Source organism: Balaenoptera ricei, chromosome 13 (genome assembly GCF_028023285.1).
Source record: "Balaenoptera ricei isolate mBalRic1 chromosome 13, mBalRic1.hap2, whole genome shotgun sequence".
In the NCBI taxonomy this organism is placed as follows: domain Eukaryota; kingdom Metazoa; phylum Chordata; class Mammalia; order Artiodactyla; family Balaenopteridae; genus Balaenoptera; species Balaenoptera ricei.
The window spans coordinates 5,233,063-5,249,392 of NC_082651.1; the positions used below are offsets into that span (position 1 = coordinate 5,233,063).

At 43.3% G+C, this 16,330-nt stretch overlaps 1 protein-coding gene across 1 annotated transcript in view; it reads right to left on the reverse strand.

Moving 5' to 3' along the window:
* SLC9A2 (solute carrier family 9 member A2) overlaps positions 1–16,330 on the reverse strand; it is a 92,291-nt gene that overhangs the window by 14,087 nt on the left and 61,874 nt on the right. Inside the window, exons 5-7 of the mRNA XM_059942993.1 lie at positions 15,994–16,196; positions 7,006–7,095; positions 6,231–6,301 (exon numbers count right to left, since the gene is read on the reverse strand). Coding sequence (XP_059798976.1) covers positions 6,231–6,301; positions 7,006–7,095; positions 15,994–16,196 — 364 coding nt within the window. The remainder of the gene's footprint in view (positions 1–6,230; positions 6,302–7,005; positions 7,096–15,993; positions 16,197–16,330) is intronic.

A 16,330-nucleotide genomic window follows, 5' to 3' on the forward strand; every position in this document is an offset into this window, starting at 1 on the left:
TCTCCTGCTTAAAACAGTGTCTTCCAGGACACCACACTCCCCTGGGTTCCCTCCTACCACCTTCTCAGCCTCTTGCGTTGGTTCTTTTCCTTCTTTCCATCCTCTTATGTAGGAGTGGGTTCAGGCCTGGTCCCCTTCTCCACCTGCACTCGCTCTCCTGTCTTGTCCAGCCTCGTGGATTTTAATAGCATCTCTATACCCAAAACTCCCAAATTTGTGTCTGCAGCTCCAACCTCTCTCCCAAACCCCAGAAATGAGTGTCCAGTTCCCTGCTCAACATCTCCGCTTGGGCATCTCATAGGCATCTCAAACCTGGCATGCTCAAAAAGATCTTCTCCCAAGTCCTCCCCATCTCAGTTAGTGACAACTCCACCAGGTAAAAAACCCTGCTGTCATCTTTGATTCTCCTCCTTCTCCCATATTCCATGTTATGGCCTGAACTGTGTCCTGTTAAAAATTCATACGTTACAGATCTAGTGCCCAGGACCTCGGAATGTGACTGTATTTAGATTAAGTTAAAATGAGGTCATTAGTGGGCCCGAATCTAATATGACTGGTGTGTGTATTATAAGAGGAAATTCGAACACAGACACGCACAGAGGGAAGACCATGTGAAGAAGCAGTAAAAAGAAGGACACTACAAGCCAAGGAAGGAGACCTGGAGCAGACCCTTCCCTCACAGCCTTAGAAGGAACCAAATCTACTGACACTTTGCTCTTGGACGTCTAGCCCACAGAACTATGAGAAAATAAATTTCTGTTTAAACCACCACCGTGTGGTACTTTGTTATAAGCAGCTCTAGCAAAGTAATACTCCACATCCATTCTATCAACAATTTCTGTTGGTTCCACCATTAAAATACACACAAAAATCGAACCATTTCTCACCATTTCTCCTGCCATCACCCTGGTCCCAGCATTATCATCTCTCAATGGGTTCCTGCAACAGGGACCCAATTGGTCTCCCTGCTTCCACCACTGTGTTCCTATGGTCTACTCTCGACACAAGCCAGAGTGATCCTGTTAAAATGTAAGTCAAACCACACAACTCCTCACTTCAGTAAAAGTACAATGACCTGGAGGCCCTGCACCATTTGGACCTGCCCCTCTCAGTGCTGTGCTGCTCTAACTCAGGTCCAGCCTCTCTGAGGTCGTTCCTGTCCTGGAAATGTGCCAGCTGTGCTACCACCTCCACGCCCCTATACTTACTATTCCTTCTACTAGCAACACTCTTCCCCGCACACTTGCAGGGCTCGTTCACAGACCTTCTTTAAGTCGTTCCTTGAAAGTCGTTTTCTCAAAAGAGCCTTTCCCATCCATCCCATTAGAATTGCATTCCCAGAACTCCCTATTCTACTTCCCAGACATATTTTTCTCCATAGCAGACATCACTTTCTAACAGGCTATATAATGTACTTATTTATTTTCTTTTCTGTCTCCTAGCACTAGAGTGACCCATATGGGCAGTTTTTTGTTTTGTTTGTTTTCCTGTCTCACCAGTGCCTAGAAGAGTGCCAGGTGCGCCGTAAGCACGTAGGCAGACTGGATCATCTGGTCCCAATTCCTCCCTGGATCCACACCCTGTAACACATCAAGTTACCTGGCAATGTCCTTCCACCATGGCCGAGGTGCCCTGCTCTGTCCAGCTTCCTGCCGCTGAGCTCAATAATGTCACCTGCTTTGGTCAATGGGCTATTAGCAGACACAATGATGAGAGCAGAGGCTATTAATGGGCTTGTTCATTGAAGCTCACTTCTTGTGCTGCCACATCGCCATGAGAAGGATGTGTACGTAGAGTGACTCAGCCCCAGGACAAAGGTGGAGGTCGCATGAAGCAGAGTTAAGTCACCCCACCTACACCAGAAAAGGCCAGCCGGGGTCAGCTGATGACTGGCCAACCCTCTGAAGCAGGAGCAAGACCAGGCCAGATCAGCCAAGCCCAGCCCAGATCAGCTGACTCTCAGCCTCCTGACTCAAGCACTTTAATAACAAGTGACTGTTCCTTTGAGCAGCTGAGTATTGGGTTGGTTTGTTACGTAACTGTTATGCCAATATTCAAGTGAATCAGCATGCAGTATTTGTTGAGAAAAAAATTAATGTGTCACAGTGATCCCCATAAGCCCAAAGAGGTTAATAGGCACACCTGTGCTATGAAAGGAAGCAAAGTTAACCCGCATTCTTGGTGCTAGCCCTTTGTTCCGAATACTGGAGGGCTAGGAATAATTACAGATTCATCCTGAAAGGGCTTTGCTATTGACTGGCCACTGCACGAAACACTGGGTCTACTTTTTTCTAAGTTTATTTTGAATTTCACGTGAAGCTCATTCAACCAGGACACCTGCCAATAACACAACATCTTTTTAAACTTTTAGTAGTAGTAGTAGTAGTAGTAGTAGTAGTAGTAGTAGTAGTAGTAGTATTGTTTTAGCTTTTCACTAGAGATCCACAAAAGGAAGAATAAACATTAAAGACAATGACATCTGATCTATGTAGTGTAGGAATTGTGCACTTTCTTTTTTTTTTTTTTTAATTTATTTTATTTATTTATTTATTTTTGGCTGCCTTGGGTCTTTGTTGCCGTGCACGGGCTTTTCTCTAGTTGCGGCGAGCAGGGGCTACTCTTCATTGCAGTGCGTGGGCTTCTCATTGCGGTGGCTTCTCTTGTTGCGGAGCCCAGGCTCTAGGCGCACAGGCTTCAGTAGTTGTGGCACGTGGGCTCAGTAGTTGTGGCTCACGGGCTCTAGAGCACAGGCTCAGTAGTTGTGGCGCACAGGCTTAGCTGCTCCGCGGCATGTGGGATCTTTCCGGACCGGGGCTTGAATCCATGTCCCCTGCCTTGGCAGGCAGATTCTTAACCACTGCACCACCAGGGAAGCCCAGTACACTTTCCTTCTTTTTTTTTAATTTATTTATTTATTTATTTATTTTGGCTGTGTTGGGTCTTCGTTTCTGTGCGAGGGCTTTCTCTAGTTGCGGTGAGCGGGGGCCACTCTTCATCGCGGTGCACAGGCCTCTCACTGTCGCGGCCTCTCTTGTTGGGGAGCACAGGCTCCAGACGCGCAGGCTCAGTAGTTGTGGCTCATGGGCCCAGTCGCTCCGCGGCATGTGGGATCCTCCCAGACCAGGGCTCGAACCCGTGTCCCCTGCATTGGCAGGCAGATTCTCAACCACTGCGCCACCAGGGAAGCCCCACTTTCCTTCTTTGCTTCATTTCCATACCTTTCATGTGCCAAGCTACACATAGGTGGCTTCTTTCATTATCATTAGACAACTTTTGCCAAATGTGAGGAACTTCCCTACTGCATGACCCTTTCATTTTGTTCTCAAAGGATCAAATGACTCAAGAATTCTCTGGCAGAACCATTAAAAATCCACAGTGAAAGGACTTCAGAGGAAAGGGAAAGATACCCAACACACCTAAAACAATCACTTGTTTTTTATGCCATTTTTAGTAACATCAACAGTTATGTACAGATCAGAAATGAGATAGGAGAACTGATTTTAAAAATGGCCTGTGCCAGCACCAAATCCCTCCATAGTAACTTCTCTTCTCTACTTGCAACGTACAGTGTGATTGACAATCCAGGAAATTATTTGAAATTTACCTGGAAAACTTCATGCATGGAAATATGTAAGGGTCCACAAAATTATTGAATAAAGTACGTACACGGCAGAGAAAAATGTTAGGCATGTAACAATAATACCTTTCAGACATTTAGTATTGGGTTGGCCAAAAGGTTCGTTCGGGTATTTCCATATGGAAAAACACAAACTTTTTGGCCAACCCAATATTTATAGTCCAATTAGCCCGGTGCCTGTAGGTGTCTGCCTGGAACAGACTTACATATAAAGTATCTCTGCCCGGAACACACGATGGAGCCGGACTTTCTCTGACATCCAGTCCTTCACCTGAGTCCCAGACCAAACCACACGATCACAGCGTTCACCTCTTCCATCACCTACCACTGCCCCAGGGCCTGGGGACCTGATTCTTACACCACGTCTCGGTTTCCCCCTGTAGAGGTAGAAGGAGTGGGATAAATTCTTAGTCCAATCTTCCCTCAGGAAAAGAACAAACTGTTCTGGGTTACCACGCTCACTTACCACTTCAGGAAAGGATTGACAGGATGCGAGAGAAAGAAAAGTGGTTGGGTTGAAAGGGAGACGGAAGATGGATAAAGGCTTGGCTGTGAAAACAACGGAGAACAAGAGGCAGAAAAGCCTGTATCACAGGCTTGGCGGAGACAAGGAAGGTCCCAGGGACGTAAAACAGGGTAACGTTGAAAGTTACGAGGCAGACAGCTAGGGCTCTCTGCTCCACCTCCTGCCTCCCAAAAAGTGCATACTGCCCAAGATAAATGGCCTTTTGTTTCACACTTTCACAATGGAGATTTTAGTTTGCTTTATTTTATTACTATGTGCCCCCATCTGGCTAACTGGGTACTCTGTCCATACAAACAAAATATTTTTCCTTTAGTTATGAAGTCAGGCTGGATCCAAGGGGCCTTTCTACATTAGTAAACAATGTGGTCAGGCTTGTAAAGGTTGTGCCAGCACTTATGGTCTCTGCAACTCATTACTTACCAATGTCTCACACACACACCACACACACACACACACCTGTTTGCTGTGTGACTGTTTTGTTGCCTTTATTATATTGCAAAATTTTAAAGGCCCAAGTCTATGGCTTGTACTTTTCATGTACTCCAGTATCATATCAGAACATGTGAGCAAACAGTAAGCACTCAAAAATGCACTTATGTTCAATTACATAAATTGGTAGGTTGGTCAACTTCAGGTAAATCAGCAGTGGGGAAAATCTGTTAGCAAGTTAGAAAAGAAAAAACAAGAGGGTGATAAGGATCTACCAAGTACAGTTTGGAGCCTGTCCATCTCTCTTCAGGGACCAGCTGAAATGCACGCCTTCAAAAGGCTTTCCCAGCCAGTGATGTGTCGGTGAATGTTAACAAATTACTTTCTGAGAAAAAAAAGAGGCCCTGATTTGTAGCATCTGTCGGTCCCCTGGCACACTCTCACCATGGCTGATTCAAGTCACCAATGTAGATGGCATTGAACTTAGATCAGGGAGGAGATACACACAGTCAGCTCCCACCAGCCCATGCGAGCTGGCTCCTCCTGCACCCCACTGGCCCTAACCCTGCTGTCGGAATCAACCTTACTTCTTGATCCCGTAAGTCTGTTTTTCAGAATATATTAAAGTGTGCACCTAATTCTGCCTGGCCTGTCTACCTCTTGTATTTCAACTCTGAGATCCTTGAAGAGAGGCACTGAATCTTAATTATCATACATATATACATATATGTAAATAGAGAGAGAGAGAGATACACATCTAAGTAACTGCACATAATCTTCCAGAGAAGGGTAGCTTTAAAAATATTTGTTATTTTGGCAAGTCTATGTATCTCCTCAGGTGCTCTGGAGTTCTGCATTTGACAAAGCCCCTCAACATGTATGGGAGAACAAATAGTAATGGAGCCCCCAGTTTTTAACCAAACAGACTGCATTCCTCGGCCGCCCATATAATTAGTCTGGGTCATACAAGGCCAGGCCATGCAATTCAACTGGAAGAACTGTGTGGAATTTCTGATAACTTTGGTTAGGAGGAAGCTAGTATATATTCTTTGTCTCTTCATTCACTTTATTCCTGGAATGTGTACACGATGGCTAATGCTGCAGCAGCCATTTTGGTCTAAGAGGCAACCTTGAAAATGGAGGTTCTTGGTGGAATCAACTAGATGGAAGGGTTCCGGAACCCTGAGGAATCTGTGGAGTGTAGCTCATCTATTAAAGGTACATTGACTACCTGATATTTACATAAGAGAGAAATACGCTTCTATCTTGTTAAACCTACTATTGTTCCAGGTCTCTATTACAGCTGAACTTTACCTTAAAGGACATACTATGGCACAACAGGAAAGATCTGAAACTCTGAAAAATAACACAAGTCAATATGCCCTTCTTCCGATGGAGCCTTCCTTGCTCCCTGTACTGTCCCAGGCGTTTACAAATTGGTTGAACCATGTTTTTATTTTTTCCACCACCTCAAGGCCATACCATTTTTCTTTTTAATATACAGACCATGCCTTGCACAGAGTAAGTGTTCAATAAATATTTGTTGAATTGATTTTCCTGCTCAAAAAAAAAAAAAATGTCCTGCTTCCAGACTGATTCAGAGCCACGTCATAAATTAATGGCAAAAGGCCTTCTTACTTGTCTCTCCAAAAGTTGTGACCCCAGTGTCCACAAACATCTTCAATCCCAGTCTTCACGTGATCGAAAAACTAAAACAGAAAAAGCAGGCTGATTAATTTTACCTCAAATCAGTCATTTCCATTTCTATTTATAAAAATTAGGAATTTCTATTTACAGAAATTCTAATTCTTATTTCTACTTATATTTGTAAACATTTCATCTGTAGAAATTCTAATTATAGAAATTTCTCTTAATATCAAGCTTAAACGTCAAAGACCCTGACAGTTTTTGCTTTTTGTTTATTTGAATAAACAATAAAACAACAATTCATCTTCGAACAAATTGATGTTTGTCATATCAATCTTAGGCAATTCGTAGATTATTTTTCTCATCATGTATATGTATGGCTGAGTCGCCTTGCTGTGCGCCTGAAACTATCACAACGTTGTTAATCGGATATACTACAATATAAAATAGAAAGTTAAAAAACAATATAACAGCCTGTTCATAATTTTGGAAAATATGAAATATGGTAATAATTTTCCAGTAGAAACATTTCAGGTTGAAGGAAGTGATACTCCTGTATTCCTGGAGGAGTGTAGCCTCCGTGGGGCTGTGTTCATTCTACCCCCAATTCACGCCCTTCTGGGTCCATCCCCGGCCCTACCCACCTCACCCTCTGCCAGCTACCTCGTCAGGAAATGAGCGCCATGGTGTCAAGCAGTCTGACTTAATCCAATAATTTTCCCTCTAACCATTTAAATTGTTACACTATGGATACATTCACACCTACCCGGCAATGGATTTCCTCACTGACAGCTTGCTGTTTCTTATTGGACCTCTTAACATCAAGGAACTCCACCAGCGGTCGGATAGTTATTCCCTGCACAGAAGAACAAGGGGGGGAGGGGAAACTTCTTGTCAAATTCAAGAATAACTTTTATTCTCCTAAACTTTGATAACTGACAGAAGATACCCTGCCCCCAAGACTTAACACAGCATATGTAACATTTTGTTACTTTCCTTCTTCCTCTCTAACAGCTGGCCTATTTTCAGAGGGCCATGTCCCCAAACCTGCTACTAGAAGCAAAACAGTGGACAGAATGCAAGGAATTTAAAACATAATTCTATGTAATTCTAAGAAATAGAAAAAGAAAGTAATTCTAAAAAATAATAAAGTATTATCCAGTTCAGAGGAATCACCTACTTGTATTATTCATAGAAAACATCTCAATGATTCATTAATTAATCTATTAAACAATTTTAATTGAGCTTTTATGGCGTACATGTCGGCGGCTCGGGCATTTGGGACACAGGGATGGATGGCTAGTTAAGGACCTCAGCTCAAGGACTTCGTAGTCTCATGAGGAGAAGGATATGCACAAAACCAGTTACAAAGTAGGCACAGGAGGAAGGAGAGAGATACACAGGGAATGGGTCAAGGAAGGCTCTGCAGAAAGGGAACCCTGGATCAGAGTCTTACAAGATGTTGGAAGCAGAACCTAGCAGAGACCTAACAGGAGCACAGGACCAACCGTGAGAAAGGACCCAGTGTGGGTTTGGGCATGTTCACAGGGCACTTGGGAAATGGAGAGAAACATAAGCTATTTAGTAAACCAGGAAGAGGAAAAAACTCCTTAATATAATAAAAAATATCTGCCAGAAATCTCTAGTGAACATCTGACTTAATAATGAAACATTAAAAGCATTTCCATTAGAAGTAGGAACAACAAGGACACTCCCAACCTGCTGTGCCACAATGCTTGTCCTGGTCAGTGAAATAGGAAGAGACAGAGGGGAAAGCAGAGATACTGAAAATAGAGTGACAAGGTTTTTGTTGCTCAAGGATGACCTAGTTTTTGTCCTAAAAAATCTACAACAATCTTTTTTCATTTAAAAATAACAAGAGGGCTTCCCTGGTGGCGCAGTGGTTGAGAATCTGCCTGCCAATGCAGGGGACACGGGTTCGAGCCCTGGTCTGGGAAGATCCCACATGCCGCGGAGCAACTGGGCCCGTGAGCCACAACTACTGAGCATGCGCGTCTGGAGCCTGTGCTCCGCAACAAGAGAGGCCGCGATAGTGAGAGGCCCGCGCACCGCGATGAAGAGTGGCCCCCACTTGCCGCAACTAGAGAAAGCCCTCGTACAGAAACGAAGACCCAACACAGCCAAAAATAAATAAATAAATAAATTTTAAAAATAACAAGAAAATTTAGTAAAGTGACTAAACATAAAAAGAACATACACAAATCCATCCCATATACTAATTTAAAAAAAAACCAGAATAAACACCTACAAAATAGCAATGAAACATACATGTATAGTGAGAGAGAGAACGGGAGAGAATATATTTAATACTAGTATATACTACTATATTATATATTATACTATATGGATACTAAATATATATATATATATATATATATATATATATACACACATACTTCTATACTCTCTACAGAAGTATATAGTACAGTATATAATCCTATCATGAAATGCAAAAAAAGCCTTCACAAAGAGAACTGTAAAATGTAATTAAAGGATATTAAAAAGATTTGAGTTTGAAAAAGACACACACATTTCCTAGATGGGATTAGTTAACAATATTATGATGGCAGTTTTATCTCAATGTACGTGCAATACAATTTCGATAACATATTCCAAAGGATTTTTAAGAAACGTGAATATTTAGAAGTTGAGAAAATGTTCAAAATTAATCTGGAAGAGTAAATGGAACCAGAAAAATTTAGAGAAAGGAGAACAATGGGGAACTAACAGCTCCCAAAACAAACTATCGCTATTATGTTTAAAATGATGTGATACGGGCACTAAAATAGGCCAAGGGAGGAGGGGGTGACAATGCGGGGTCCAGGAAGATCCCCAAGTTTCTTGCCTGGTTGGTCGACGGCTGCCACCACTCGGCATGAAGAATTCACGACCAGGATGGATTACTGGATGTACGGGGAGGGGTGGATATGCTGAGAGACGCTCCCTGACACGACTGATTCCTCGCTCACCTCTCTGCATGTCTTTAAGAATGTTTCTGATAATATAAACTGTGACACACACACATTTTGTAAAGGAGGTCATTAATTTTGTTCCATCAGTCCAGCTTTGGGCATTTTTCAGCTTCACTTTCACTTTCTAAAACATGAATGATTTTGAGCAAGTTTGGCATGAGGCACCTTGTGTTCTAACTTGTAGGTCAGTCTGCCACTCTGAAATAACATAGGCGGTAACAGCCGTTTTCCAATCAACACATATTCTGTAATTTTTAACTTATGTAAATGAAAATAGGTGTCAACATGTGGTTTACAGTGATGGGTGATTTCACTGAGTTTCAGATTCCATGAAGCCTCTAGGTTAATAATAGCTCCAGGAAAAAAAAAAAAAAATCAACAAAGTCAGTGCTATTTATAAAATGAAACAATGTGTTCTGAGGATACTAAGTGTTGTTTCACATGCTTTTCTCTACCAGGTATTCATTCAGTTAATAATAAGTGAGCGCCTTATATTTGTAAATATAGGACATAAAGGTAAAGATGGGACACGGGGCCTGCCCCAGTCACTAGGCTGATTTCTTCCACTAGACGGATAACCTAGAATACATAAAACAAAACTGATCTACTACAGGAAGCAAGTGTGGCCCAGAGCCCAGGTCAAGTCGAGTTTCTAAAACTACAACATAATTAAGTTTATAATTAATAAAAGTATGGATGAGATGCAATGGCACATCTCATTTAAAAATACATATTTGTACAGATGAACCTATTTGCGGGGCAGGAATAGAGACACAAACATCGAGAACGGATGTGTAGACACGGTGGGGGGAAGGAGGGGCGGGATGAATTGGGGTATTAGGATGGACATATATACACTACCATGTGTAAAATAGCTAGCTAGTGGGAACCTGCTGTACAGCACAGGGAGCTCAGCTCCGTGCTCTGTGATGACCTAGATGGGTGGGATGAGGGGGGAGGTCCAAGAGGGAGGGGATATATGTATACACATAGCTGTTTCACTTCATCGTACAGCAGAAACTAACACAACACTGTAAAGCCACTATACCCTGATAAAAAAATAAATTAATTACATTAAATTAAACCCCAAAAAGAAGTATTTGTTTAAACAGTTCCTTTTTAATAGTCCCCATTCTCTCTTAGAATTATTTGCAGTTGTCATGCTGTGCTCAAATGGAATTATTCGATAGGTTCTGCCTTACTTTCTCTCCCTCCCTTTGTTCGTTCCTTCCTCAATCCATCTATTTTGGAGGGAGAGTACATGGCATCCGAATGTCATATTAAGTTCCCCAAGCTGGATGTTATATTCTAAGAGCCTGGGTCTCTGGTTGGGGGACACAGGAAAAAAAAAAAAAAAAGGAATACCTTTGAAAATGCACCTTATTTTACCACATTGCAAAATTCCTCATTTTGGTCACCCGGGGAGCAGCCTGACAAGGCTTAGAATAACAGCTTGTTACCATCCATGTGGGTTAAAAAATAAAGAAACCCCTTCGTTTTCCATCAAACCACTGAAAAACATATTTGCAAAGCACAAGTTAAATTTTCACCCATTCATTTGGCTTTAGCGCAGTAAACCCAACACCCCAGAGTCAGGCCTGGCAGAGGGGAGAACTGTTACACAGGAGCCCCGGAAGAGTGACAGCGAGGTAAGCTTTCTTTTCTCCCTCCACCATCTCTGCTTTCTGCCCACCGCCACCCTTCTGCTCCCAGTAAAGTGAGAAAGAAAAAGGCACTGCTGCCTGATTAAAGAAGGAGCATCTTTGGGTCTGTTCTTTTGGAAGAAAATGATTTCTTTCATTTTTGTTTTTTTGCAATTAAATTTTGCAAAAAACAAAGGGGTGGGGGGTGAGGGCAGGGGGGTGGGGAACGCCTTTCTATTTCTTTGCTGATTTAACAGGCAATTTCCAGAAAGAAGAAACTGTTTGAAGAAACTGTTTTCATTCATTAAAAAATATTACTCTCATTGCTATGCTATCCTATATAAGGCTTTTTCACGTTCCAAACTTGACCACAGAGATCATAAATCTGGTTGGGCACACAGTGTTTATTTTAGAATGGGGTAAATGGGATGAGAACCATAAAAGTATTCAAGGAAGAGCTTGTCACCTTGCAAGTAGGGTGACATGCAGACACATCAGTTTCGGACAATGACTTAACAGCAGATTACAGCACTAATCTAGGATGGAGGCAAAAAGAGGCTCCGCCCTTGGAATTCCAGTCAACCTGGCTCCCTGATGGACTTCTCCTTAACTACTCAATGAATTTCCAGAATTGTGAGGATCTGCCCTATAATTATAGGGACTAACTGAATAATAATAATTGGGCTCTGAAATACATTGAAAGGCATTAAGTTTTTCTTTCTGCTATTATCATTTTACTTAATGTTATAATGCAAACAGAGCAAATCATCAGGTTAAAACCTTGCATCAGGTATTGTGTTTACATACATATTTCCTCTCTACTGCCTGGGAGGGAGGTACCATGGTTCAGATCTTACAGCAAAGCAAACTGAGGCTCATAGATCCTATTAAGAGCTGGGCCAGAACACTAACCCAGAACAGCCTACTCCAATGTCTGTGCTTTCTACTGCTGGATTCTACCCTGCCTCAATCTTGAATATCATTTTAAAACAAGAGAGATAGCTTATATTTTCTATATCATTACCAATCTTATTTATATGACAATGAACATACACGTCCAAGGAATCAGAATCGTTTACTCATTCACTATTCTCCAAGCAAGACTGTTTTCCGGGAAGATGTTAATGGCTTCATCAAGAGGCTACTTTCTCTAATTATCAACGTGATTCAAGGAACGTTAAAATTCTCATTATAAATCTTAGTATCAAATAATAAGCCACGCGTCACAGGAAATTCTGCTTTAGAAGATGGTGCTAACTCAAGAGTATCAGGATGGAAGTATTAAAATATTTCCTACAAGAAATATTAAAATAAGAGGGAAAGGCATTTTAATGTTTAATGATAGGTCCATCAACATAAAAGTTGTCATTTGGAGAAGAATGCATCGCTATTGATCAGAAGGCAAAATTGTATGCATGGATGATAATTAGTTATTTCTACTATGTTTGGAACCCACTAAGTCTCTCCTCCCAGGCTCCTTTCCCTGAGTCCCCTAATAATGGATGTATTCTGGAAAAAAGAACCTTTCTGAAGGCAGCGTGTGTGTATTTGTGTGTTTGTGCATGTGTGTGTTCATCGTCTCCTAAAGACCAGTGGGGGATAGGAAATGGGAGGGAAAGAGATCAGGTCAAGGACCCAAGTGATAGCCATTAGTCTCCAGTCTTTGCACACAAAGCGGGGATAGGGCAGACAACAGCGAAGGGAAGGGAACAGGAGGCGTGGGACCACACAATTCCTCTTCCCATGGGCGTCACAGTGCGTGTCGCAGGGTCATCCTTAAACCTAATCAGGACAGAAGACTGTCCACGGGGCATGCTTGCAGATGCCGAATATTGACCCCCAAAAAATCTCCATCACTGAAGGGTTAACTTGATACGTTACCGTACCAAACAGAGCCAACACAACTATTTTGTTTGTTGCCACTACTCTTTTTAATTTGTCGCATTAAAAACTTTCTTGGGGCTTCCCTGGTGGCGCAGTGGTTGAGAATCTGCCTGCTAATGCAGGGGACACGGGTTCGAGTCCTGGTCTGGGAAGATCCCACATGCCACGAAGCAGCTGCGCCCGTGAGCCACAATTACTGAGCCTGCGCGTCTGGAGCCTGTGCTCTGCAACAAGAGAGGCCGTGACAGTGAGAGGCCCGCGCACCGCGATGAAGAGTGGCACCCGCTTGCCACAACTAGAGAAAGCCCTCGTACAGAAACGAAGACCCAACACAGCCAAAAATAAATAAATAAATAAATAAACTAGGTGTTAAAAAAAAAAAGAGTGAAAAGAGCAATTTATTAAAAAAAAAAACTTTCTTAATCAATGTTAACTATTGATGTACACAGTGTTCATCCAAAGTGGGTGTGCAGTCTTCTAATATGGGGAATCAAAACTTCGCTTAGACCTTACGCCTGAGTTACAATTCCAAAACGCCAAAATACAAAGAGTGTAAAAATGACACCTTATATTAACCACCTGTACGCATACATTCAATGAACAACAGTATACATTTATTGTAATATTTTTCTTTTTCCTATGTGATGTTTGTTCTGAATGCAGAAGTGCAATGTTATGTCTGTCGAATCTAATAACTAAACAACCTGAGCTTGCATTTTGCGTGTCCTCTCTGGAATTACATCTTTTTATTCAGTCTTTTTTTAATCTCACTTTACAAGGCATAGACCCATGGGGTTGGGGGCACGGGGCTGGTTTTACACTACGGATATTTGTGTAGACATGCGGCCGATGGATTCATCTCCAAACGACCTGGTTCTTAATTGCTCTAGACTGACATGCTTCTATTTTTGTATTTGATACTCAGATGTGACACCTTGATCTCTGAGAGCCTGGAGAAGAGTCCAGAGCATTGACTCAGGCTGGGCAGGGCTTTCTGTGGGGCGTAAGGACAGGGCAGCTGGCTTGGGAAGAGGCGGAGACCGACTCCCAGGCCTGACTTGTCCCCCTCAAGCACTCTGCCCTAGGCTGCTCCTGAGACATTAAAGCGCTCAAGGCAAAATGGATTCACTTCCTTTTTCAAATTCTTTCCCATTTGGGTTTTTACATAATATTGAGCAGAGTTTGAAAAACAATTTGTGTCATTAACGCGGGGCACTTGTTATACTATCCTCTTTACACTAACGTATGTTTGAAAATTTTCCTTAATGAAGTTTCTAAAATGTCAAAAAAATAAAAAAGAAGAAGAACAGGCAAATGAGCAAGCACATTAGTGGTTGCCAGGGGGTTGGGCGAAGGGAAGGGAGGGGAGTGACTGCCTAATGGGTATGGGATTTCCATTTGGGGTTATGAGAAAGTTCTGGAGCTAGATGGTCATGATGGTTGCTCAACATTGTAAATGTATTTAATGTCAATGAATTGGACCCTTTAAAACTGTTACAATGGTAAGTTTTATGTTATGTGTATTTTACCACAATAAAAAAAACTGGGTTGAAAAAAATAAAGAATAGAGACATGTATATGCAGAACTGAATCACTTTGCTGCACCCCTGAAACTAACACAATATTGTTAATCATCTCTACTCCAATATAAAATGAAAAGTTAAAAAAAATGGATTCCCTTCACAACGCTGCCTCAGACGTGTGAGACTAGCTAATCGGATGCTTGTTCCAAGGTTCCTGCAAACACACAGTGAAAAGATGAAGGCAGGGAATCTGCTTAATCTCTCCACCCCTGGGGCGCCATCTCCCTGCGTTGAGAAACTCAAACCAACCTGGGATGCTTGAACCAAACTAGTATGTGTCCCTCTAACTGGAACTATCCCTAACCGTAACCGGGTAATACTGTCTTCTCTCTCGAGGGTGGTCAGCAGAGCGCCCCGCAGTTCTGAGCTTGCCTCTGGAGTCGGGGTCCCGGGCTCACCCCCAGCCTCCATCATTCACCAGCCTCTGCCCCTTCTCGCCATCTTGCCTGATCACCGCTCTGGGTCCCACACTGCCTTTCCCACTCGTACCCTTTCCTCTCAACAGCCTCTTCTCACAGCGGCCAGGGGCTCCTTTATACCAAGTAAGACGCATCACGCTTCTGCCCCAAACTTGGATGCTTCCGTTTCACCTGGAGAGGAGCCAACGTCCTGACACTGGCCCGACGGCCCCCGCTGGCCCCTGCCAGTCCCACGTGACCTAAGACTCCTCCGGACTCTCCCTCACCTCCTCTGTCCCAAACCACACTGCCCTCCAGCTGCCAGGTGGGCCACGTACACACCGCCTCCAGACCTTTGTCTTTAGTCCCATTTGCCTGGAATGTTCTTCGGCTCAGCTAATCCTTTTACCCCCCTGCAAACCTTTACTCAAGCATGTTTTTCACCGTGGCCTTCCGCGACTCTTCCATCCAGAATTGTAACCGTACTCCACCCTCACCAGGCCTGAGCCCTACAACTTCCTACTGTCCAGCGTCTCTCACCCTCTAACAGACTCTAATTCCCTCACTTCCTCTGTTTACTTTCACTGGAATGGAGGCTTTGCAGGGTCGGGGATATTTCTGGGTTTTGTTCACTCTTGGATCCTAAGCACCCAGAGCCATTGTCGGGCACACAGGGGAGCCCCAGACATAATTTCTAAATGACGATCTGCAGAACAGAATCCCCTAAGGGCTGGATAATTAACTTCAAGGGGCTGATTAACTTGCAAAGTCAGGATCTTGACCCAGACCCACGCCCTCCTACCACAGCTCTCCACCTCCCCATATTAAATGTGTAGTCACCCCTCCCATCGTTTCAAGGGACGCACAGCTCAGCAGTGAACCCATGTCAAAGAGCTGCTGGGAGGTCATCGCACAAGCAGCATTTAACGAGCACATTTACTAGGTCAGAGAGGAAGACAAATGCCGAGGATTAGCAAGTGCAGCTCATAAATTTCCAGGAGGGAGCTCAGCTCACACAGCTGAGTTTCCTTAAATAGTAATTCTTCTGTGTCAGCCAAGTGACCAAATTGGACTCGCTCAGGCCCCTGCACAATCCAGTGACGTGAGGAAACACCATTTTCCCTCGTGTCCTAACTACCTAAGCCTCAAGATACCTTGGCATCATGTAAAAGGAGTTCACGATGATCACCTGAGTGACCTTGGTTCCTCCTGATAAAGGGAGAGACTTTGCTGGGAGACTGAGCTCTACTCACCAGGATGAAGACAGTGAAGAATATGACCACTATTGCCGCCGTGATGAACAGCTTTTTCCGGGGAAACACGGCAGCAGGAAGAAGAAACACCAGCGCGAAGCAGATGGCCCCGCGGAGCCCACCGTAGGCAATGATGAACTGGTCCTTGAAGGTCAGGGGAATCGTGCGGAACCAGTTAATGACCTGAGTCAGGACAAAGACACCTGAGAAGAAAAACAAAACCAAAGGAAACAGACTGTGTGAGGCCAGGACACAGGAACGTGAAGACGCATTTTTCTGGGCTTCTGTTTCAGGGCAAAGTATTTCAGAACAGGTCCCTTTCCTACCATCCTGCCCG